Source organism: Dermacentor albipictus, chromosome 1, assembly GCF_038994185.2.
Source record: "Dermacentor albipictus isolate Rhodes 1998 colony chromosome 1, USDA_Dalb.pri_finalv2, whole genome shotgun sequence".
In the NCBI taxonomy this organism is placed as follows: Eukaryota; Metazoa; Arthropoda; class Arachnida; order Ixodida; family Ixodidae; genus Dermacentor; species Dermacentor albipictus.
In genome coordinates this window covers 302,719,184-302,743,151 of record NC_091821.1, presented here as the reverse complement: position 1 = coordinate 302,743,151, position 23,968 = coordinate 302,719,184, and the positions used below count along the sequence as shown (strand labels likewise).

Genomic DNA, 23,968 nt, shown 5'->3' with positions numbered 1-23,968 from the left:
CTTGACCACACCACTGACCAATCTGCACCAGCGATCTTCCTAATTCAGGCAGTGTACGGCAAGAATTTGCCAACGTCGGTTTTCCTGCTGTCTGCTCTGTCTCTCGACCTGATGCCAGACTGGTGCTGACAGCTGTGCCTCACAGCAGCCTTTATTCTTCATCTAGATACCGCAATTGTACTGAGTGGAGAACTCCGGACGGCAAGCCAATCTGTTTTCAATTCCACCAAATTAGCCATGTAGCTCGTCACTGCCACAACCCCTGGACGTCCCCGTATTGAAGCTGCCTTTCTCCTCTACTTGCCCATATGACAATCCTCACCGCTACTCGCCTCACTGTATGTCCCCTACCTCTGATGTTCCTGTTGATGACACTTGTCTCACTTGCTCACCATCACCTTAGTGCCGTCGGTCACCATCAACCCACCCACTGTGCTATTCGTCACCGACCAATTATGGGCCCTCCTGGACAGAAAACTAGACCATGCAGTTCCTGAAGGTAGTGCTGCATTATTTTCATCACGGTGATATCCTCCATTGACGCTCCCAATGAACCAGAACTTACTTTATGTTCCTGTTGAGGGTGTCCCTTTGACAGCGTTTATTGATACTGCAGTCCAGGTGTCCCTAATGAGTGCTAATCTCCATCGTTGACTGAAGAAGGTTGTCACGCCCGCTACTACATGAGCCGTACATGTTGGCGATGGCGGTGTGTTGCTGTCACTGTAATGTGTACTGCCTGTATAAGCATCGCCGGCCGTCACATTCCAGTTCTTTTTACAATGCTGACCAATTATCCGCATGAGCTTATCCTCGGACTAGACATTCTTGTGGCGCATTCCGCTGTAATCAACTGTTCGCCGGTACCCTTTGCCCCAAACTTCCTCTTCTCCCGCATATTTGTGCTGAACTCCTGAAAAACTTTAGTTCAACCGACTTTGTTCACCTATCACCTAAAGCCTTGACTTTTGTCAATTTTCTAACATCTTTCCCTATGCCAGGTGGTGGTAACATCAAAACATGTGTTCATCATGTCCTTTTGATGTGCAATATCACTGTACCCCACTCAATCGTAACCGTTGCCAATAACCGGACATGCCTCCCCATCATCAATTTTGGCCTGACAAAGCAAGTTCTACCCCAAGGCATATTGGTTGTCGTACTGCGTGCCACAGCAGATGACTACGTCACAACTTTTTCTGTAGACGTCTGCTCCGATTCTTCAGCATGTACACATTATGGCAATTTGCCTCTACCCCACATTTAGTCCCGTGATTACAGCAGACCTATTGCCTGAGCAAGCAGGAGCTCTTTGCCGCCTTTTGGTTTCCTATACTGCAATATCTTCGACCTCAACAATCGACAATTGGGTCAGACTTCAGTTGTTAATCATCACATATATACTGGTGGTGTTAGTCCGATTCATCGCCGGACATATTGAGTTTTTGCATCAGACTGTAAGGTTATTCAAGATGAAGTGAACCAGATGCTTGCCAAAGGCATTGTTGAACCCTCGTCGAGCTGTTGGGTGTTGCCCGTTGTGCTTGTTAAAAAGAATGATGGAACGTGGCATTCTTGCGCAGATTATCGTTACATATATCGAATTATGAAAAAGGACATTTACCCCTTGCCTCACATTGACGACAACCTCGATTGTCTCCATGGTGCCAACTACTTTTCCTCAACAGACCTTCAGTCTCGTTATTCGTAGATTTCTGTTGATTAAGAAGTCTCAAGAGAAGGCCACGTTTGTCATCCCTGATGGTCTGTATCAATTTAAAGTTATGCCATTCGGTCTATGCAATGCCCCAGCAACATTCAAATGTATGATGTGCTCTTTGTTTCAAGGGTCCAAGTGGTCAACATGCCTTTGCTACCTAAACGACATTCTCGTATTTTCCCATACATGTGAGACACACCTTGAGCGCTTATCAGCTATTCTGCAAGTCTTCTGCTAAGCTGTGCTCTGATTGAGTTCATTGAAGTGCCACTGCGGTCGCCGGCAGACTACAGTGCTCAGCCACCTTTTTGACACTTCTGGTATTGAACCAAACTCGGTGAAAATTCGTGCTGTCACATCTTTTCCTGTACCTCAGTCTGTTAAAGACGTTTTGTAGGACTATGCTCCTATATCTGACAGTTCATCAAAGATTTCGCAGCAATCGCCTGATTGATCTTCTGAAGAAGGATATGCCATTTCTGTGGGGTCCCGCTCAAGCTGCCGCACTTGGCCACCTCACTACCATTCTCCCCACGCCACCTATACTGGCTTACTTTGACCCGTCCTCTTCTACAGAAGTCCATACCAAGGCCAGTAGTCACAAGATCGGAGCCCTCTTAGCCCAATGCCAATGGGGACAAGATCGCGTTATCGCCTACACTAGCCACCTGCTCACAGTAGCGGAGCACAACTATTCAATCAGTGTGAATACCTGGCTCCCATCTCGGCGGCTTCCACATTCCAGCTGTATTTGTATGGCTGCGGCTGCAAGAATATTCCTATATAGTATAGTGTACAAGTCGGGCTGCCAGCATCAAGACGCAGACTGTTTATCACATTATACAGTGTATGAACCACCTGCCGCCCCTGACATCGATACCAACGCTCGCGTCTTTTGTGTTTCTCAACTGCTCCACGTCACCTTGTTCACATAAAAATATGAAAAAATGCTACATTAGAAAGCACTGTATAAGAGAAGTACAGCCTGACAGCCGCTGGAAATGCCAAATTGCTGGGTGTTCAATTGACCATTGAAGCTGATAGCTGTAGTTTAAAGCTGAAATTGTAAAATCATTAAAAGGTTGTCACAGATTGTTCTCACAGTTTTGAAGATATAGTTTGTGTAATTCGTTGATATTTCTTTTCTACACAGCTTTGAGAGGGTTGGCATATCATATTGACTGTACTAGAAGTCTTCTGTGTAGACTAGATGTTGTGCAGCATCATCTAAACTGTCCACTGAGATCAGATCATTAAGGGATAGCTGCCTTAGTTGTTTCTGAAGGAGTGTTCCAACGGGAACATACCGTGTATGTTGTTTCAGCACAGTCACGCACGGCAGTGGCTGTAATTTATGTGTGCCACAGATAAAAAACTGCCAGACTGTTCTTTCCTGCTATGCTGAGATCAGTTGCCTCTGAGACAACAGAGCTGAGTAACTTCAGCACAGCTTTTCTCTGTAGCCTGCACTGTTCAAATACTTTTTTAATGCTTTGCTGGCCTTTACTCAAGGGAGCCCTGACATCATAAACACAGGATCACATTTTGTTCTCTTATAGTACAGTCAAATTATTGTTGTGTAGTGAGCTTGTCACAATTTCAAGTGCAAAATGAGCTTTGCTGTTACTAGCAGCACATCCCTTTCTCCAGGTCATCAGCATACATATTGCACCATTTGTTCTATTTCCTTGTTCCTTTGCTCGTAGTGAAAGTTCAGTCTGGTTTTCAGCACTTCCTGCACACCTGCTGGAATGTCCATTTCATTGATGATGTGTTACATAAAGGTTTCAGCTTTATGCTCTGCCATACAAGAATTCACTACACTGGGCAGCCATCTTTACGTATGCCTATATGGAACATTTTTCTTGGCCTTTTCCTTCTTCCACTAAAGTGTGCAGCCATTCTTGCTTGACTAGACTGTAAATTTCAGATGTAAGAATTTTGCTGTTTCTTTTAGATTAGTCTAAGTCCACAAGCCCTAGCAATGTTAGTTGAACTATGTGTCGCACAAGTGTTTGCTTTATGCAGAATAACTGGTAGGTTATGACAATGACAAGCTCTGCACACATTATAGCAGAAGACTGCCTGTTTTTTCCATAGAGGAAAAAACTTAGTGTACCACAGATTTCAGAATGGACACTAAGAAAAGTTAAGCAAGGGTTCAGAGAGAGCTTGAGGAAAGGAATCTGCCAGCCTACCCTTGTTTACTCTCTCTCTCTCTACTTAGTGTGTTGTTCAGTGTAGCAGAATTTTATAAATTTGTGATCTGTCAGGAAAGTTTACAACCCAGAAACTGCTTGGTTGCAAATTTCCTGACAGACCACAAATTTACACCTAAAAGAGAAACCATAACCGTGGCAAATTCAGGATGTCATTGGCATTTTATTTTTAAATTCATGTAGCATGCGTGCCCAGCTAACTGCAGTAAGCACTGTGAGCTGTGTGCACCCACTGCTTGTAGCACCACGATGCTGGCGCCCCCATATTGCAGCACTGGGGCAGCTCTCTCCCTTGCCCACTTGGATGTGTCTAGGCACACTGCTGCAGTCTTTAAAACTGATGGTAGCGATAAAAAGGACGAACACACGGTGAAAAGACGACACGACTACGAGGAAACACATCTTTTCACCATGTGTTCGTCCTTTTTAGCGCTACCATCAGTTTTAAAGAATGCATCACCAACTAGCCCAGCACCAAGTTTTATTGATGCAGTACATGCAGTACAGTGTGACTGCTCTTTATGTGCAGGGAGGACAAGCTACAGGAGCTGAAGCGGAAGGAGCCAGACGAGGTGGACGAGACATTCATGGAGCTCTCACCCAAGGACCTCGCCAAGGACGGTGGCGGCTGGCCACCGTTGGCCTCTGCCGCAGCAGCAGCGGGGGGTGACACACTGAGCGAGGTTGAGCGCACGCTCAAGAGCCTCAACGGCTACCATGAGGAGATCCTGGAGGCACTGCACTCAGCCTCGTCACATGCCAGCCCGGGCCAGGACTCGCGCCGGGACCTGCCGCGTCCCGAGCCCTGCATGGCCGATCCTGCCGAGCCCATCCGTATCCGCAATCTGGAAGACCTGCTGCGGCAACTTGAGCCCGGTATTCTCCCTGTTATTGGAGAAATTCGTTACGTGCATGTCATCAGCTGTTGACATGACACAGTCTTGCAACAGGCAGTGATGTTGAATAGAGAGTGCTAAGCATTGGTACCAAAGGATCACATAATACTAGAACAATATAATGATGACAGCTCATTATAATCCTTACTTTGCAGCATGATTCTGACTGTCCCCTGCTATTCCTCATCTATTGTCATGGGGGCAGAGAAGTGCTAGGTGCAGGAAAAAAATTAAAGCATACGAAAACAAAAGGTCAATGGCACAATCTAGGAAACAGGAAAAACTAATAAATACTGCCTGTAAGGCACTACTTAGCTACAGGAAGCTTTGCCCTGTAGATATTCTTGTTTTCTATTACTTTAACATGGATAAGGCACATGATGCCAGGTGAAAAGGTTCAAGTAGTAACCAAGTGTCAGAACAAACGTCTTACACCGGTTTACTGTGCCCAGCAGAAGTAAAAGACAGCATGATTGCAGCAATGCAAGAAACAACATACATTATTTTCATGGTGAATTCAAATACATCTCTTGGCATGTCGCACGAGAAAGCTGGTTGTTATTTATCATTTCACTCAGAAGGAAAATAGGCACACTATTTTCACCTCTTGCCACAAACAGAGGTCACATAAAGGGACACTATAGGCAAATACTAAGTCAACATGAACTGTTTAATTACCATTACAGAAACCTCGCAACGCTTGTTTCGTGCCAAGAAAATACTTAAGTTTACGAGAAAATTGCATCTGAGGGGTAATACCTTTTTCGAAATTCAAATCTCCCGCCACCTAACAAGGGGAGTGGTGACATTGCGTGCACCATCACTGCCCTTTGCTGCCATCGGTGAGTAAAACAATGCCCAACAGGCGGCGGTACCGGGCCAAGACAGATGAAGTCAGAGTGGCAGTACACTGTAGCTGAAGCTGCTTTTTGGCCAAGTGGCGTAGACCGTTCGGGCATCCCGCGACATCACATGGAAGTTCTCTGCTATTTGCAGTTTGTGCGAGTTCTGCGAGCCAGCAAAACCAGCACAGAAGTACGCGACAACGAAACTACCGAAATGCAAAAGCGTGGGTGGTGCAGAGTCGAGCAAAAACGAAACCTTTTGACTGCCTGCATCAAGGGTAATTTCAATGAGTTCTTTTTCGTAAAAGTGAAATAGAAATGGACAAGTAGCATTTTATTTCATCTTACAAACAGGGATGTTTTTTTTAAATGAGTGGTTGAGTTCTAGTGACACAATTTAACTGAGCAGTGCCTTCATCATCAGGCAAGTGCTTGAGAGTCCCGGACAAGTCTCTAATCATGTCCTGCATTTACCTCGATCTCTCGAGTATTAAGGCGCTGTTCGTGATAATATTGACGCCTTATAGATTCTCGAACACTAATCTATAACTTTAGTTTGAGTTAATATTTGCCTTTAGTTCCCTTTAACCAAAGCTTCAAAAATCTAAGTGGTCCTTGAGGCACCACTGTTTTAAAGATATTGTTCGAGCCCTACAGTGTCCTCTTTTATCAGCAGCACCTCTTGTGAATTTTGACCATCATTCAGAACTTCAAACCTACACTTGCATTTCTCTTAATCAGCAACAATGGCTGTAATCTTACACTTTCACCACGCACTGCTGACAACAGTTATTTAATTTGCATGCCAAGAGCTACATCGAGCTAAATCTGCTACTATTTATACAGTGTTCGATGCTTAGGCCTGATCATATCATCCACTCTGCACTACAATGTCTCAGCTGTCAAGTGTTGGGGCACTTCTCTGACTGTAAAATCTTTCTTGGGTAATAAGGGACATCAGGCAAATATTCTCGTCATATGCAGTCTTACAGACCTGTTTCACTTCCTAGTTTTGCTGTAGAAGTCATGTAACAGATGGTTTTGATGCTGCTTTAATGGTTTTTGGAATGGTGCAGTGTATTAATATCCAAGTGTAGTGGACCGAATTTTGGAAGTCGTTCTTTCATTGACATGATGGTTGAAATATGCCATTGAATATGGGAAGCAGCACTGTATACGGGCGGCTGCTGTCTTCCTTGATACCACAAGCATCTTCAGCAATATTCTCTACAGAATTTTTAATGCCTTCAGGCAATATGGCATTACATCAGTGGATAGGCCAGCTATCTGCATAACAGGATAATATTGCTGCGACACAGAAGAAGTCTGTTGCATTAGGCCAGCATCAATGATGAAGACGTAGAGGTGGCACCTCGTCATATTGGCTGCTGTGACTCCCATGCTGTTCGCCTTACTTGTAAATATTTGTAAATGTGTATAAGTTTTTCGTGCAACATTACTGGTAGAGATGCTGGGTGCGCCTGTTCTTCACCATCATCCCAGCACAGAGCTCCGAAGTGGCCGCCTTGTTGTTCCCTTGGTGATGGCCTGTTCATCACCATCATCCCAACACAGAACTCCGAAGTGGCCACCACATTGTTTCCTCAGTGATGGCCACTAAAGCATCCACCGCGCCAGAACTTACTGCGCCGCAGCCATCCTCACCATCTGTCACCTTATCGCTTCCAAAAGATCCAGGCACCTCCTGTGGCACAAATGACATGGACATTGAAGATTAGATTTCATGGTACGAGCGTGTCAGCAAACAGAACAGGTGGGAAGATACCCTTATGCTGGCAAATGTGATATTTTATCTTAAGGGAACTGCACGCGTTTGGTGCGAGTTGCATGAGCATGATCTCGCCAGCTGGGACCTATGCAAAGAAAAACTGAACAGCTTGTTCGGCAAACCCTTGTGTCATCAGCTAGCTGCTAAAAAAGAACTTGGCTCTTGCACGCTGTCATCTACTGAATCATACATTTCGTATATTCAGGCTATTCTAGCGCTTTGCCGCAAAGTTGACGGTAACATGTCCGAAGCAGACAAGATCGGGCACATACTCAAGGGTGTCGCCGACGACAGATTCAACCTCTTGGTATTCAGGAACTGTGCTACCGTGGATGCCATCGTGAAAGAGTGTCAGTGATTCGAACAAGCAAAATTCCGCCGTATTGCCTAGCAATTCACCAGGTTCCCCAATACGGCCGCATCGTCATCATGCGAAGTACCGCCACAGACTTTACAATTGCCTGCTTCGGACACTTTGACACATATCATTCGTCGTGAAATAGAAGCAATGTCACCAGCCCCTCTTGTGCCCGATGTCTCGACTGCTAACCAGCCTATGGTTTCCTTGATTCAAGCAAGTTTCGACAGGAGGCCACTAGTTTGGGACTCTCCTCTGTCTGCACCGTGCACATTCCACGAGTTACACCAGTCACACCATCAGTTCCACCAGTCGCACCGAGGGGCCAGCCCTTTTATTCACGATACCTCAGTCCCGCCTAGCGGAGGACGCCAGATGATCGCCCAATATATTTCGTGTGCTCTCGAGTTGGGCATATTGCGCGGCACTGCTGGAGCCGTCGGACGTCGCCGACTGACTGGAGCACCCAGAACCATCGTCCTGAAGGCTACTCCCATACAACATTGTCGCGCTGTCTACCGACTGACACACCTGATGTCGACACTCGCGCCAATGTGTATAGTAGGTCACCGTCACCGTGTGACCGCCGATTCCCTTCGCCTTCGCCGCAAGTTCCCCGTTTCCCGTCGCCTACCAACCCTGGATGCTATGCACCAGAAAACTAGATGAGTGCAGCGCCCGGAGGTGATGCTGCATTCTTGACCTGGCTTCAACATCCTCGTCTTACTGTCCCTACCCACTCTAATTTGCTTGAAGTCCAAGTCGATGGTGTTACTGTTATGGCCCTTGTTGACACCAGTGCGCAAATCTTGGTGATGAGTGCTAATCTTCATGAGAAGCTGAAGAAAGTTCTGACACCTGCCATGCAACATGCAGTAAGAGTTGCCGATGGAAGCACACCTACCATTGTTGCAACATGTACTGCCCGCGTCACTATATCTAGTCATCGGACAACTGCTCTGTTTCTTGTGCTTGAGCAGTGCCCATACGACGTGATCTTGGGCATTGACTTTTTATCCACACATTCAGCCCTTGTCGACTGTGGCGCCAGTGTCCTTCAACTTCAACTTCCTTATGTCCCCGAGACTATTGCTACTCAGCCTACGCAACCGTGTACTGTCGAGTTTGTGCGACTGCACCGCAATCCACTACTTATGTTCCTTTGACGCCCTATCCTTCTGTCGCTGACGGGGATTACATTGCATCCCCTATTATTGACGTTGTCTTGGCACACAATGTGACCCTACCACACACGGTTGTCGAAATTGCCAACAATGAAGGTTATCTCCCTGTGTTCAACTTTGGCTTATCCACCCATGTTCTACCTTCTGGAATTGTGCTTGCAACGTTGTCATCCCTAAACGACTGTCAGATTTCCATGCTAACATCTGAAGCCCCTTCACGTCCTATGAGCGCAGCAGGATCCTCAGCTTGCCCACCACTGAATTCAACAAAAGGGTCGCTGCGGACCATTCGCCAGCACACGCTTCTGACCTTTGCCGTGTGTTAGCATCGTATCGGGATGTTTTTTACTTTAACAACTGCCCGCTAAGCCAGACAACAGTTGTCATGCATCGAATCGACACTGGCGATGCAAACCCTATTTATTGTCGTCCGTATTGTGTTTCTGCTCCTGAACGGGCAATTATATAAAAAGAAGTTGACAAGATGACAGAAAAAGACATTGTAGAACCCTCAAGTAGCCCATGGGCATCTCCAGTTGTGCTCATCAAGAAAAAATACAGCACCTGGCGTTTCTGTGTCAATTACAGACACCTAAGCAATATCACTAAGAAGGACATATATCCGTTGCCTTGTATAGGTGACGCCCTTGACTGCCTCCACGGAGCGAGTTATTTTTTGTCCATCGATGTGTGGTGTGGCTATTGGCAAGTTGCCGCAGATCCTACGGACTACGAGAAGACCGCATTTGTAACACCTGATAGGCTATACCAATTTAAGGTTATGCCCTTCGGTCTATGCAATGCGCCAGCCACATTTGAGCACATGATGGATTTGCTCCTTCGAGGCTTCAAATGGTCCACCTCCTGATGCTACCTGGATGACCTTATTGTTTTTTCAACGACATTTTCCAGCCATATTCACTGCCTGTTGGCCATTCTCCAAGTGTTCCGTAGCGCCGGTCTTCATCACAACTCATCCAAGTGCCACTTTGGTTGCCGCAAAATAACAGTGCTCGGACACCTTGTTAATTGCATAGGAATCCAACCTGACCCTGAAAAAATTCGCGCCATGAAGCATTTCCCCATACCTTCCTCTACCAAAGACGTTCGCTCCTTCATTGGCTTATGTTCTTACTTCCGCCGCTTTGTCAAAAATTTCGCTGACATTGCCCACCCACTCACTGAGCTTCTCAAGAAAGATACGCCTTTCTCATTGGGTGGTAGCGAAGCCCATGCATTTTCTGCGCTTATATGCCTTTTCATGACTTCTCCTCTGTTGGTGCACTTCGACCCTTCTGCTCCTACAGAAGTTCGGACAGACACCAGTGGATACGGAATCGGAGCCGTCCTTGCCCAGCACCAACATGGTCGTGACTGCATCATAGCAGTCACGAACTGCCCACGTCACGAACTGCTATCTGCCCCAGAGTGCAATTATTCAGTTACCAAGCATGACTGCCTTGCCCTTGTTTGGGCCATCTCTGAATTTCTGCCATACCTCTTTGGCCATCCATTCACGGTAGTGACTGACCACCATGCTCTCTGCTGGCTTTCCTCGCTGAAAGATTCTACAGGCCGTCTTGGACACTGGGCTTTGCGGTTACAAGAGCACTCATTTTCTGTCATGCACAAGTCTGGCCAATTACATCAGGACACTGACTGCCTGTCCTGATATCCCGTTGATCCACCCAACAACACCAACCCTGACACCGTTGCTTGTGTTGTATCTCGGACTTTCTTCATGTTGGTGATGAACAACAGCGTGATCTGGTGGTAAGTTCCATCATCGACCGTCTCAGCTCCGGGGTTTCTGATGAGTCGCTCCAGATGTTTACCTTACATAGTGGAACTTTATACCGCCACATTGTATACCCCGGAAGCCATGACGACTTGCTGGTGGTACCCTCCCACATGCGTTCCGCTGTCCTCCAGCAGCTTCACAATGAACCCACAGCAGGTCACCTTGGTGTAACGCGTACTTATGATTTGCAGCGTTGTTTCTTTTGGCCTGGGCTTTATCGCTCCGTGCAGAAGTATGTTGGCAGCTGCAAGCTGTGTCAACGACGCAAGAGGCCACCGACGCTTCTTGCCGGCCTTCTTCAGCCTATCGATGTTCCAGTAGAGGCGTTCTTCTGCATCGGCCTCAATCTGGTCTGACCTTTCCCTACATCAGCATCAGGAAACAAATGGGTCGCTGTCGCGACAGACTATGCCACGTGCTACGCTATTACACGTGCACTTTCATACAGCTGTGCTACCGATATTGCGAACTTCCTTCTCCGCTATGTAACTCTGCATCACGGAGCTCCTCGTCAGCTGCTCACCGATCGCAGTCCTTACTTCTTGTCCCATGTCATCGATGACCTCCTCCACTCATGTTCCACAAAACATAAGCTCCCCACCGACTATCATCCTCAGACAAACAGTCTCACCAACCAACTGAATCACACCGTAACTGACATGCTCTCCATGTACGTTGGCACCGACCACCGCGACTGGAATCTTACATTACCTTTTGTTACATTCGCCTATAATACGTCATGCCATGATACTGCAGGTTTTTCTCCGTTTTATCTTCTCTTTGGCCTTGAATCGACACTCCCCATGGATACATTACTCCCATCTGCTCCACAACAACCATTGGAGTACGCACAAGATGCCATCGCAAGGGCGAATGCTGCACGTCATATCATGCCTCACCGCCTTATAATGTCGCAGGCATCACAGAAGCAGCGTTACGACTGTCGTCATAAGGATGTATATTATGCTCCAGGATCCTTAGGTCGCCAACTCGACGAGTTGGTCTATCAGCGAAACTTCTAAAACATTACCACGGTCCTTATCGAGAGACGCCAGGGGGCGCCGAGTAGTGCGGATGCGCAAATATTGGCTCCTGCTTTTTCAAATGATCTTGGTGAATTTTTTTTGCCCAATCCTGGAAAATTGTGCATCGTTCGACGCAGTATGTAGCAAGGAACCAGCCCATACCAGACTCTTGTCGATAGGTGAGCTCTTCGACAATTTGAAAGACTTTGAACTACCGACCAAAGCGTTTGTCGGCTCACCCTACCGGACGCAGCCTAGCGTCGGTGCGGCGTCCGTGGTAAGCCACGGCGTACTTGGCGTTGTGGGGCGAAATGCCTGAAGTTGAGATGGTGGAAGGGGTCGAGATCGACCCCGCCGAAGCAAATTGCCCGGGCTGGACCACAGCAGTGGGCAGAAACAAGAAGGCTCGACCGGAGACGCCGAAGTCGACGGCCAGCACGGAGACGCACAATGGCGGGAAAGGTGGCCGCCGCACGGCCACCCGACAGAGCGCGATGAAGCAGCTCGTGAATGCTTCAAGACTCCCGAAAATGCCTCGGGACCATATACGCATCATCGTCAGATTAAGAGGAGGCCTCGCCGTTAAGAAAGTCACTACGATTCGACTAGCCCAAGCTTTGGCCATGGCGGCGGCCTTAGCTCCGGACGAAGTTGGTGAAGACATTATATGCCCCAACGCTGCTCAGAACATTCTGGTCGTTTCTACGCCAGTGAGGAAGAACGCGTGTGCCTACGCGTCCATTCAGCAGATACACTTCAGGGAAGGCAAGTACGATGTGGCAGCTTATTTAGCCACCTCGGACAACACATGCAAGAGAGTCGTTCGCGGGGTTGACGCCGACGTCAGCGATGCTCAGCTGCAGGCAATGATTGTCAACCAACGGAACCCGAAAGCGCTCGAGGTGAGACGCATCAAGACTGCTACAACAGTGGTGGTGCTCTTCGAAGGTATGAGAGTGCCGAACTACGTCATGTGTGGCGCGGGCATGCTGCCCTACACGCTATACAGAAGACAATTGGAAGTGCGTTACAAATGTGGTGATTTGGGACATCGAGCTGATGTGTGCCCTAACCCAAGCAGGAAGAAATGCAGGGGATGCGGTGTAGCCTCCCCAGCCGAAGATCATCAGTGCACGCCAAAGTGTTCCATCTGCGGGGGTCCTCACCTCACTGCGGACCGCAAGTGCAAGCAGCGATTCCAGCTGCCCTACATAGTACGACAAAGACGACGACGGCGCAGGCGTGCCAAGATGTCACAGGCGACCCAGGAAGTTCGTTCACGTGACTCCAGATTGACAAGCGTGCCTGGACGTGCGCGTTCGCTGACGCCAGTGGATCGTTAACGCAGCCTCTCCAGAGGGCGCCCTCGGTCTCGCTCCAGGGACTGCTCCCACTCCAGAGGGCTTTCCCGCTCCAAGGGGCGTTCTCAATCCCGGGCGCACATCCAGGAAGGACCTGGACCCTCATGGGCGGACCGAGTCAAGCCCAAGACTGACAAGGTGCCGAAAAAGGCAACGCAGATAACATTGCCAGAGCATAGGGAAGACCCCAGAGTAACACAGCTCTTGCAAGAAAATGCTAACCTCAAGGCAGAAATCCAAAAGATGAAGGCCAATTTCGAGGCCTTTCGGCAAGCAAACTTACAACAAAGGCAAGAGTCCTCTTCTGCAAACAGAGAAGCGCAGGCGCGTACTGCTAAACGTAGGGCCACGTCCTCGCAGGAGGCAGCCGAAGAAACTGCCACGGCGGAGGCAGCGATGCAACACTCGCTGGGCCGTTTACAAAAATCCGTGAATGAATTGATCAAGGGCAATCAAATGCTGCTCTTTAGAGTCCAAGTTCTAGAAAACGTGCAAACTGAGCACGCTGAACCAGTGAGTATGGAAGTCGCTCCAGCGGCAGCTAGAGAAGCTACAGGTAGCGTCCTGGAGGCTCTCTCAAGCCTTAACAATGGCAGGCCACATTAAAGAATTTATCATATGGCAGTGGAACTGCGCCAGTTTTCAGAGGCGAAAGGCACCACTGCAGCAATTTATCGTGACACAGTCGAACAAACCGCATGTTATCTTACTACAGGAAACTAGAACTGAAATTAAATCATTTCCAGGTTACCGAGCTATCTCGGAAACCGGAGAGGGCAAACTCGGCCTGGCGGTCCTAGTTGCAAAGAAGTGTTCCTTTCAAGAGCACAAATTGCAGTTGGGTAACACGAGGGCGGAGGTAATGCTTATCGAAATCATTCCCAGCAGCTGGCTTAAAAACAGCGTTTTCATTTTAAACATTTACAGTTCCCCAAGAGACTGTCACCAGGCATTCTTGTCGATTATAGCCAAGGCGGCGGCGAAAGCAAGGGATGCTCCACCTGTGGTAGCTGGAGACTTTAACGCGGCACATCAAGCATGGGGTTATGTGAGACACTCTCCTAAAGGAATAAATCTACTTCAAGCAGTTACAAACTGCTCATTAGAGCTAGTTACGGACCCACAGTTTCCCATGCGCATCAGTAATTCAGTCACGTGGGACACCATGCCGGATCTGGCCTTCGTTAAGAATGCCACCTCTGTTAGTTGGCACAATAAGCAAGAAAACCTGGGAGGTGGCCATTTTATTGTGGAGATTTCTCTGGAAGTTGCCGCAGCCCCCCCTAGGGCGTTCACCGTAGTAGACTGGGACGCCTTCCGTAAACGCCGGGGAGAGGACTTGGAGGACTACGAGTCCTTCGAAGACCTCTTAAGGAGAATCAAAGAGGACGTCAAGGCTGTTACTAAAACAGTCGAAACTGACTTAAAGTAAACAGGATGGATGCTCACTTGGCGCACCTGGTAGAGGCCAAAAACTCCTTATTCGCCAGATGGCAAACGCAGAGGCTCAATAGGAGGCTGCGTAAGAAAGTAGCGATGTTAAATCGTGAAATCGAAGCGTATTGCCAAGAGTCGAGCAAGCAGCAATTGAACGAGGTTTGCTCGGCAGTTGACGGACAGATGCGTACGGGAGGCAAATGGAACCTCCTGAAGCAACTATTAGATGACTCACAATCCAAAAGCAATCAGGGCTTAGCTATTGATAGAATAATTCATGATCTTAAAGGAAAGGGGCTAACAGATGTAGACATACTTCAGAGCCTAGCAGATACGTATCTACCCGTAGGCCCCACGGGGAACGAGGACTACCCAGAGTATACAGGTGAACCCATGGAGGAGCTTGATGCCCCGGTGACTAAAGCGGAAGTCAGAAAGGTGCTACACGAGCTAAACGGCCGCTCAGCACCCGGGCCGGATGGCATTTCCAACAGACTCTTGCGTAACCTCGATGAGAAATCAATTGAGAATCTTACGGAACAGATAAACCGCACGTGGGAAACTGGCTGGGTCCCAGAGGACTGAAAAACGGCCTCTGTTGTTCTTATCCCGAAATCAGGCAAAACACTCACGCCCAAGAATCTTAGACCAATCTCGCTCACGTCCTGCGTGGGCAAGGTGGCTGAGCACGTCCTCCATGAGAGAGTAACAAGATACATCGAGGAACGAGAACTGTATCCGTATAACATGGTAGGCTTCAGGCCTTCTCTATCCGCGCAAGATATCATGCTTCTCATCAATAAAGGCAGATAATCGACGTGAACACCAGGGATGTCAGAGGCATTTTAGCGTTAGATCTCGCCAAAGCCTTTGACACCATCACACACAGATTCATTCTGGAATCCATCTCGCACCTAAATTTAGGGAAACGCTTTCACGCTTACGTCAGCTCTTTCTTAAGGGACCGTAAAGCCTCTATTAAAATCGGTCAACTAAGATCTGACGAGTTCAAGTTAGGGGCTAAGGGCACTCCACAGGGTGCAGTAATATCACCCCTTCTTTTCAATATAGCGATGAAAGGCCTCTCGGAAAAACTGGCTAGGGTGGAGGGCACGAATCATGCGCTCTATGCGGACGACATCACCGTTTGGAGCGGTGAGGGGTCCGAGGGTGCCGTGGAGTGTGCCCTTCAGGAGGCCTTGGATATTACGGAAGTGTACTTAAAAGGGACGGGCCTCTGTCTATCACCCTCAAAGTCAGAACTACTGCTTTATAGACCGGATCGCAGGGGCAAGAGGCACTCTACCCCTCTCGAACAGATTCCTATTAACCTATACGCTGAATCTGGTCAGATGATCCCTAGAGTCGAATCGGTCAGGATTCTAGGTCTGATCCTAAATGCAAAGGGAAGCAGTAATCAAACTGTTGTCCGCGTCAAGGCAAAAACGGAAAACATGCTCCGATTAATCACAAGAGTCTCGAACCGCAGAGGCGGCCTCAGTGAGAGCAATCTCCTTAGGCTGTATCATGCGTTCCTCATGAGTCACATAAACTACGTAGCATCGGCGCTCAACTGGTCCCGCTCGGAGGAGGCCAAAATTGATGCACTGATGAGAAAAAGCATTAAACATATGCTGGGAATTCCCCCTAGCACCAGCACGGAGAAGCTCCTACAATTAGGGGTTCACAATACCCTGACGGAGGTAATCGAGGCACAAAGAACGGCACAAACCGTCCGCCTCTCGTCTTCGAAGGCAGGCAGAAGCATATTAATGTCCGCAGGTCTAGCCCCCTTGGCGGTCGACGAGAATGCCATCATGCTTTCTCACACCGTTAGGGCAACCTTTCAAGTTAGCCCTTTCCCTCGGAATGTACACCCTCAATATAATGCAGCTAGACGCAAGGCACGAGCCCGCTCTCTCATTGACTTTACGCACAAAAACCTGCAATTAATCACCTATGTAGATGCTGCCCAGTATGGGCGCACAGATTCATTTGTAGCTGTTGTAGCTGATCCTCATGGGAAAATTCTTAATACAGCTTCGGTAAGACACACCACGGTAGCGGCGGCTGAACAGGCTGCCATCGCGCTAGCTATGAATGACCCCTCGCGGCCTTACATCTACACTGACTCGAGATCAGCCATACGAGCCTTTCTATCTGGCCTAATCTCGAAGAGGCGGCGGTTATAATCAAGCAAAGACCGCCTAATGCTGTTCACGCTATCGCATGGTTCCCGGCGCACATGGGGACCAATGTACATCCCAGCAAACCCAACCCGAATGAGCTAGTTCATGACCAGGCACGAGGTCTAACATTCCGCAATGGTCCTGATACGCTAAGCAGTCGGGATTGTGAGCATAACTCTGATCCTCTACTCTCTTTTAATGAAATAGTTAAACACTATCAGCTTGGGCGCAGGCAATTCCTGCTGCCACACCCACAGCTAACTAGACCTCAATCTTTCACATTGAGAATGTTACAAACAGGATCTTTCCCTTCGAGAGGAAAGTTTAGCCACTTTGCTCCGGACATCGACCCACACTGCCCCGAGTGCAATGAAGAGTATTGCTCATTAGCACACATGCTCTGGCAATGCTCTGCGTTACAAAACACATCTTTTAATAAACAAGAGGACTGGGAAGAGGCCCTTAAAAGCGGCGATCCCCAGGAGCAACTAAGGGCTGTCCAAAGGGCCCACGAACGGGCGGAGGACCATGGTCTTCCTGCCCCAACGCGGGAGCGGCCCGCAACTACGACTTAGTAGTTCCTTAGGACCTTAATAAAGTTTGTTGACTGACTGACTGACGGTCCTTATCGCATTCTGCGCCAAGTTACCGACGTGACGTTTGAGATTGCACCAGTAAAGCCAATGCTGCCTTCTGCGCCGGTCCAGACTGATGTAGTTTACGTTGCTTGGCTAAAGCTGTATAACCCATCCATTGATGCTGCACTCTAGCCTACACGAATGGTGTGAGTGCTTTTGCCTGGGGGTAATGCCATGAGACAGAAGTCTGTCGCATTAGGCCAGCATCGATAAAGAAGACGTAGAGGTGGCTCCTCGTCATATTGGCAGCTGTGACTCCTGTGCTGCTCGCCTTACTTGTAAATATTTGTAAATATACGTTTCTTGTGCAACAATATCTATGATGCTTAAGTGGTACAAAAAGCATTCACATCTCTATGGTGTTTTATCTCATGGAGTATGGTATGGTATAAATGACTTTATTGGGTCGTGAAGGTCAACCCTAGGTTGACGCGGGCCGCTCCCACGTTGGGACTGTCAAGCTGAGCCCTTCAGTCACATCGCGGGCCTTCTGGACTGCCCATAATTGGTCAGAGAGTGATTCACTGTGTAGCATTTGCCGCCACCATTCTTGTTCCTTGTCACAGTCTGTGAAGACTGCGGGGCACTGCCAAAGCATGTGGTCAAGAGTAATGATGCCATTGCACTTGTTACAGTTGGTTTGAGTTTCCCTCTCTGAATAGATCCTGTTCATAAAATCTGGACTTGGGTATGTTCTTGTCTGTAGCAAACGTAATGTGACCGCTTGTGCTCTGCAAAGCTTACCGTGTGGCAATGGGTATTCCCTTCTGCTTAAATAATAGTGCTTCGTGATTTCGTTATATGTTAATAATTGATCCCTGTGTTCCCTGGGTGAAGTGTAAGTTGCTCGGTCTTGAAGAGCACGGCTAGAAAGTCCTCGTGCTGCTTCATTTGCCACCTCATTGAGGCTTCTCCAAGCTCCGTCCACCAACCCCAGATGTGCAGGAAACCAGCGGATTTCAATCCTCTCACTGTTGACTATCTCTAGTAATCTTGTTGCTATCCGTGTCACATATCCATTAGTAAAGTTGCGTATGGCTGTTCTAGAGTCGCTGTAAATATGTGTCCACCGATTAGCCTGGATGGCTAAGGCAATTGCTACTTGTTCTGCTACTGTTGGGTCTTTGGTATAGACGGTGATGGCATCCCGTATGTTACCTTGAGTGTCTACAACAACGGAGGTATACGCATTCTTATTTTTAACCCAGGCAGTGTCAACGAACACCGCCTGCTGCTTATGTTGATCTATGTCTTGAAGGAGTGCCTTCGCCCTTCCCTTCCATCTCTCTAGGTTATGTGTTGGGTGCATGTTCCTAGGGAACGGGGTCGTCTTTATTGTTTCTCATAGTCCCGCTTGCAATTCTGTTAATTCTTCTTCGTTGGTGTGGTTGTAAATTTCTACGCCAATTTCTTCATGTAGGTCGTGTCCCCATTAGTCTCTCCTGGTGGGCCACCTGTTGAGCCTCAGCTATCTCTTCTAGTGTGTTATGCAGACCTAGGTGCGATAAGCTATCATTGGCCGGGCTGATGGGAAGTCCTAGTGCAGTTTTTATAAGTCGTCTGATTAAAGCGTTTAGCTTGTTCTTATCAGCCTGTGTCCATTATAGCATGCCTGCCACGTACGAGAAGTGGCAAAAGGCGAATGCGTGGACCAATCTTATGGCACTGTCTTCTCCTAGTCCCTTATGCCTGTTGGTAATTCTACGCAGAAGCCTAATGACTACTTCTGACTTGTTAGAGATATGTTGTATCATCCTGCAATAAGATCCATTCGCTTGCCTGAGAAGTCCTGGCACTCTAATAGTCTCCACCTGCCTGATTGGTTCTCCATTCTTGGCATATATGTCAATGCGGGGTTCTTCCTCTGGGATATATCCGTTCAGCTTGCGCCCACGCTTACTGCTTCGTAGTACCAATAGTTCTGATTTTTTTGCAGAGCAGTTCAGTCCCATACCCTCAAGTATTGTTTCCACCACATAAATGCTTTCCTGTAGTTTTGTCGCTGTTTGTCCCATATTACCTTCGGCACTCCAGATTGTTACATCATCTGCATATGTTGCAAAGTGGATACACTCAATCTGCGCGAGACCTCGAGCCACTTTTGACATTGCCAAATTAAATAACATAGGAGATAGGACAGACCCTTGTGGTGTCCCACGATTCCCAAGTTCCAGGGTTGTCGATTGGAGTTTGCCTTACCTGAGACTAGCAGAACGGCCACCGAGAAAGGCTTTGACTGTATTGTGCAATCGCTTACCCAATCCCACCTCCGAGAGGATATCCAATATGGCCCTGAGCTTCATGCGATCAAAGGCCTTTTCTACATCTAGGCCTAGGAGAGCTCTCATATGTAGCAGGCTAGCAAGAATAAGGGGATGTTTGATTAAAAGCATTGTATCTTGAGTTGAAAGCCCAGGACGGAAACCGATCAGGTTATGTGGAAGAACATTTCTGTTTTCTACATACTTAGTCAGTCTATTGAGTATGACATGCTCCATGGTTTTGCCTAGACATGATGTTAACGATATGGGTCTTAGGTTATCTAGATTGAGTTGCTTGCCTGGTTTGGGAATAAGAATTGTGTTAGCAATTCTCCATTCCTTCGGATAATCACCATTTTCCCGGAGTTCGTTGAAATGCTCTGTTAAATATTTTATAGAATCATCGTCCAGATTGTGGGAGGTATGGGATTCTCACACCGTACTCTTGGGACAAAGGAACGACAACACAGTAGTGCAAACAATCACAAGGGCATTTATTGCACCTTTCATACATCAATGCCTGCTAGCCGAGTTGCTATCCACAAAACATGCCGATGGGCGCGCGACAAATCAAGAAGTCCGACTCACCGCGACCTCGCGAGCGAATATGTTCGCCCCATGCTGGATCCCAGCGCCTGGTCGTTCGCGTGTACGGTCACGCGAATCGTGGCGCGTTCGAAGGCGGCCACGCGAGGCGGTCTCGCAGATGCATCGGTCGCCGCGCGCGCGGAATGTCCGGGCTGTTCGGCGACCCGCCGGGGAAGAGAGTCGCTCCACGTGCGGGACGGCACGTTCGTCCCGCTGGCTGTCTCGAACCCAAGAGAGAGCGCCTTGTCTCTCCTGCACCCGAGTAACCCCGCAGCAGCGCAACACTAGCGCCATCTCTCGCACTGCGCCTGTACCACTCGGACCGCCGCGTGCGCGGCGAAGCCGCACTACAGGAGACGTGCTATGCGGGAAAAACATCAGGGGAGGCGCGAGGGTCGCGCATCCCCACAAGATTTTTCAACAACCTATTGGAAATGTCATCTGGACCGGCAACGGATCTACTGTTGAGGTCATACAGAGCTGCATGAACTTCACTTTCTGTGAAGTCTTGATCCATAGGCTCACCGTCTTCCCCTGTATATTCAGGCTGGTCTGTACTCTCATTGCTATCCTTAAGTGGCAAATACTTAGCTGCGAGCCGATCCAAAATGTCCTCCTCCATTGTGTCCTGACTCTCACGATGGACGAGTCGTGCTACTGCTGTTCTCCTATTAGATTTTGTGTCGTTCTCATGAAGCAAATGTCTAAGTAAGTTCCAATTTCCAGCACGTTTGATTCGACCATCTATGGAATTACAAAGCTCATCCCATTGTTGTTTCTGTAAGTTTCTGGAGTGTTCTTCAATCTCCCTATTCAACAGTGCTATGCGCTTCCTGAGTCTCCTGTTCAGCCGTTGCGTTTTCCATCTTCTTAACATAGATTGTTTGGCTTCAGTCAAGTGCACCAGCCTACTGTCCATGATTTCGATATCCTCCTCTGTGGTAATATCCATCCTTGCCACCTTTACATCTTCCCTGAGCTGAGTGGTCCAAGTTTGGAGTGTTTTCTTTTGTCCTGTCTCTGTCTCAGCTCTGCTTTTCCTTGCTTTCCGAAAAAGATCCCAGTCAATGTAGTTAAAGTGCTTTATCTCATTACTTGGTGTTTCCAATAGTATTTGTAATATGTAATGATCACTACCCAGGTCAATATTGGAGTTATTCCAGCCAGCGTTCGCTAAATTTGGTACAAAAGTAAGGTCTGGGGTGGAGTCCCTGCATGTAGATCTACCACACCTAGTGGGATAAGCTGGGTCTGTGATGAGGGAGAGATTAAGATATGTAGCTAGGTGCCAGAGTCCATCCCTTTTCTTAGTACTCCAGCAATATCTCCAGGTTTGATGTGGGGCGTTGAAATCCCCTCCAATAATGAGTGGAGCGTGCTTAGTAATAGCCATAGTCTTATTAAGAAGTGCCCTGAAACTCTGTTTCATGTCGCTAGGGCTGCTATAAACATTGAGACAAAAGAGGCTTTGTGGTTTGCTTCTATTCCTTTTCAAAATTATTTCCACAAGTAAGTATTCGAATTTGTTTAGTCCAAGGCGCAAATCATGTTCTATGTATGGTATTTTCTTATCTACGAGCGTGGCTAGCCCCCTAGCCAGCTCTTTGCCCCTGCATGTCGCTTTGTATCCGGATAGGCTGATCTCATCCGCCAAGGTTTCCTGCAGCATAATTATTTTCAGTTTGTCTGGAGAGGTTTTTATTAACTGCATGAGAGGTGCTTTTTTGTGATAAAATCCTCGGCAATTCCATTGCCACACGGTAAAGCTCCCCCTGCTAGCCATTGCTTATGGAACCCGCCTTACTGCTACCTGCTAGAGCACACTTCATGAACCCCCCAACGTGCCAGGGAGCGATCTGATGCTTTCTGCTTCTGAGGGTAGGCATTCGTCATCCTCGCCTTGCGCTTCTACTTTGGTACGCCTCTTTTCAGTCGTCAGTCTCCATTTCCATAACTTATCAACTTTGAAGGTAGTTTTATCTATGGCATCTCTAAGTTGTTTAATCGCCTCCTTGATTTCTTCCAAAGCAGAGCACACTGTTGTTTCTACTGGGCTTATTGCCCGCTTCTTTGGAGCTGGTGTGTTTTCTTCATCCTGACTGTTGTCATTATTCCCCGATTTGGCTATTGCTACTTTTGTGGAGCTAGTCTGCGAGTTCTTGCGAAGTTCTACAACCTGCTTAGTAAGTTCTTCATTTGCCTTTCTCAGATATGTTACTTTTTTTATTTTTTTTATTTCCCAATAACCCTAAAGGCCCTCTAGGGAGGGTATTACATAGGGTAAATGTTACATAGGTGAGGTGAACAGTGTGTAAATGTAATTACAATGGAAAAACAAAACTGGGAAAAAATTAATTACAGTGCATCAACGTACAAACACAAAAAATAATGATAGTTACCAGTACAGCAACTCTAAATGATTTGTACAAAATGTGACACTGTAGTGGAAGCTTTGGGTAACGGCGCATGAAAAAAAAAAGAAAAAAAAATGTTTACACATCAGAGAGTCAGACGTGATATATTATGTATGCATGGTGCTGCGTAGAGAGTCTGTAAATTTTGAGGCATTTGTTTCGGTGACAATGTGCGATGGCAGATTATTCCATTTTTTCGCGGTGCGAGGTATAAATGACTGACCAAATGCGAGGGAATGATACATTATGCATTTTACTTTGCAAGAATGATCCCGACGCGGAAAAATGGCTGAGGGTTCACACATGAACTGGTTATGAAGAGATACGTGATAGTAGAGCTTATGGAATAGTGTTAAACGAAATATATTGTAGATTCTGTTAAAATCCTTGGTGTTATATTTTCAAAGCATTTGACTTGGAATGATCATGTTGACTATATGAGATCAAAAGTGTCTTCAGCTGTCGGTGTCATGTTGCGGCTGCGCGGTATTCTTCCTTTGAAAATTAGGCTATTGCTATACAACTCATTAGTTCTTTCTCTTTTGCAATATTGTTGTACCGTTTGGGGCACTACGGGTGTCACAAATTTATCCAAGCTTCACCTTCTTCAAAAAAGAGCTGTAAGATGTATTGCTGGTGTTCCTTATTGTTCCCCCACATATGACTTGTTTTTAAAGTATGAAATCCTGCCAATCTATAGTTTATACAATTATAGACTTTTAATGATCTATAAACGCTCTTCACATAGTGATGAACATTACATTAGTTATCTGGCAAAACTTGAGAAAAACACGCATATCCTGCAGACTAGACATAAAGAAATTTGGTTAGTGCCGACGCCTAGGGCATATTATACAGAGCAGTCTCTTTCTTATACTGTCCCAGTATTATTAAATAAATTAAACAAAGAATTGTTTGACCCCTTTCAGCATTCGAGTGATGTTATTAAGCGATTTTTTCTTAGCAAGATTACGTAATGTTGCACTCAGTTTAAACCTATACCTGTTATTATTCTTCTTTTTTTTTTCGTTTCCCTATGAGCACTTATTTGTTTTTCTAATACCTATGTTTGTGCTGCGATTCATAGCGCTGTTTTTACAAAGTGTTTTGTTATTTTGTTTCAGTGTTTATTTGGAAAATTGAAAATCTCTGTCTGTACTGTACTGCCAAGTTGATAAAGGGGGCAGGACCTCTGTCAAGCTTACGAGCTTTTAGTCCTGTCTCCTTCTCTGTACAAGAGAAA

At 47.2% G+C, this 23,968-nt stretch overlaps 1 protein-coding gene across 6 annotated transcripts in view; it reads left to right on the top strand.

The window, feature by feature from the left end:
• mmd (disintegrin and metalloproteinase domain-containing protein mind-meld) overlaps nt 1-23,968 on the top strand; it is a 336,846-nt gene that overhangs the window by 283,582 nt on the left and 29,296 nt on the right. For all 6 annotated transcript variants that reach the window (XM_065455165.2, XM_065455163.2, XM_065455162.2 and 3 more), the window contains one exon: nt 4,469-4,815. In XM_065455165.2, the coding sequence (XP_065311237.1) occupies nt 4,469-4,815 (347 nt within the window). The remainder of the gene's footprint in view (nt 1-4,468; nt 4,816-23,968) is intronic.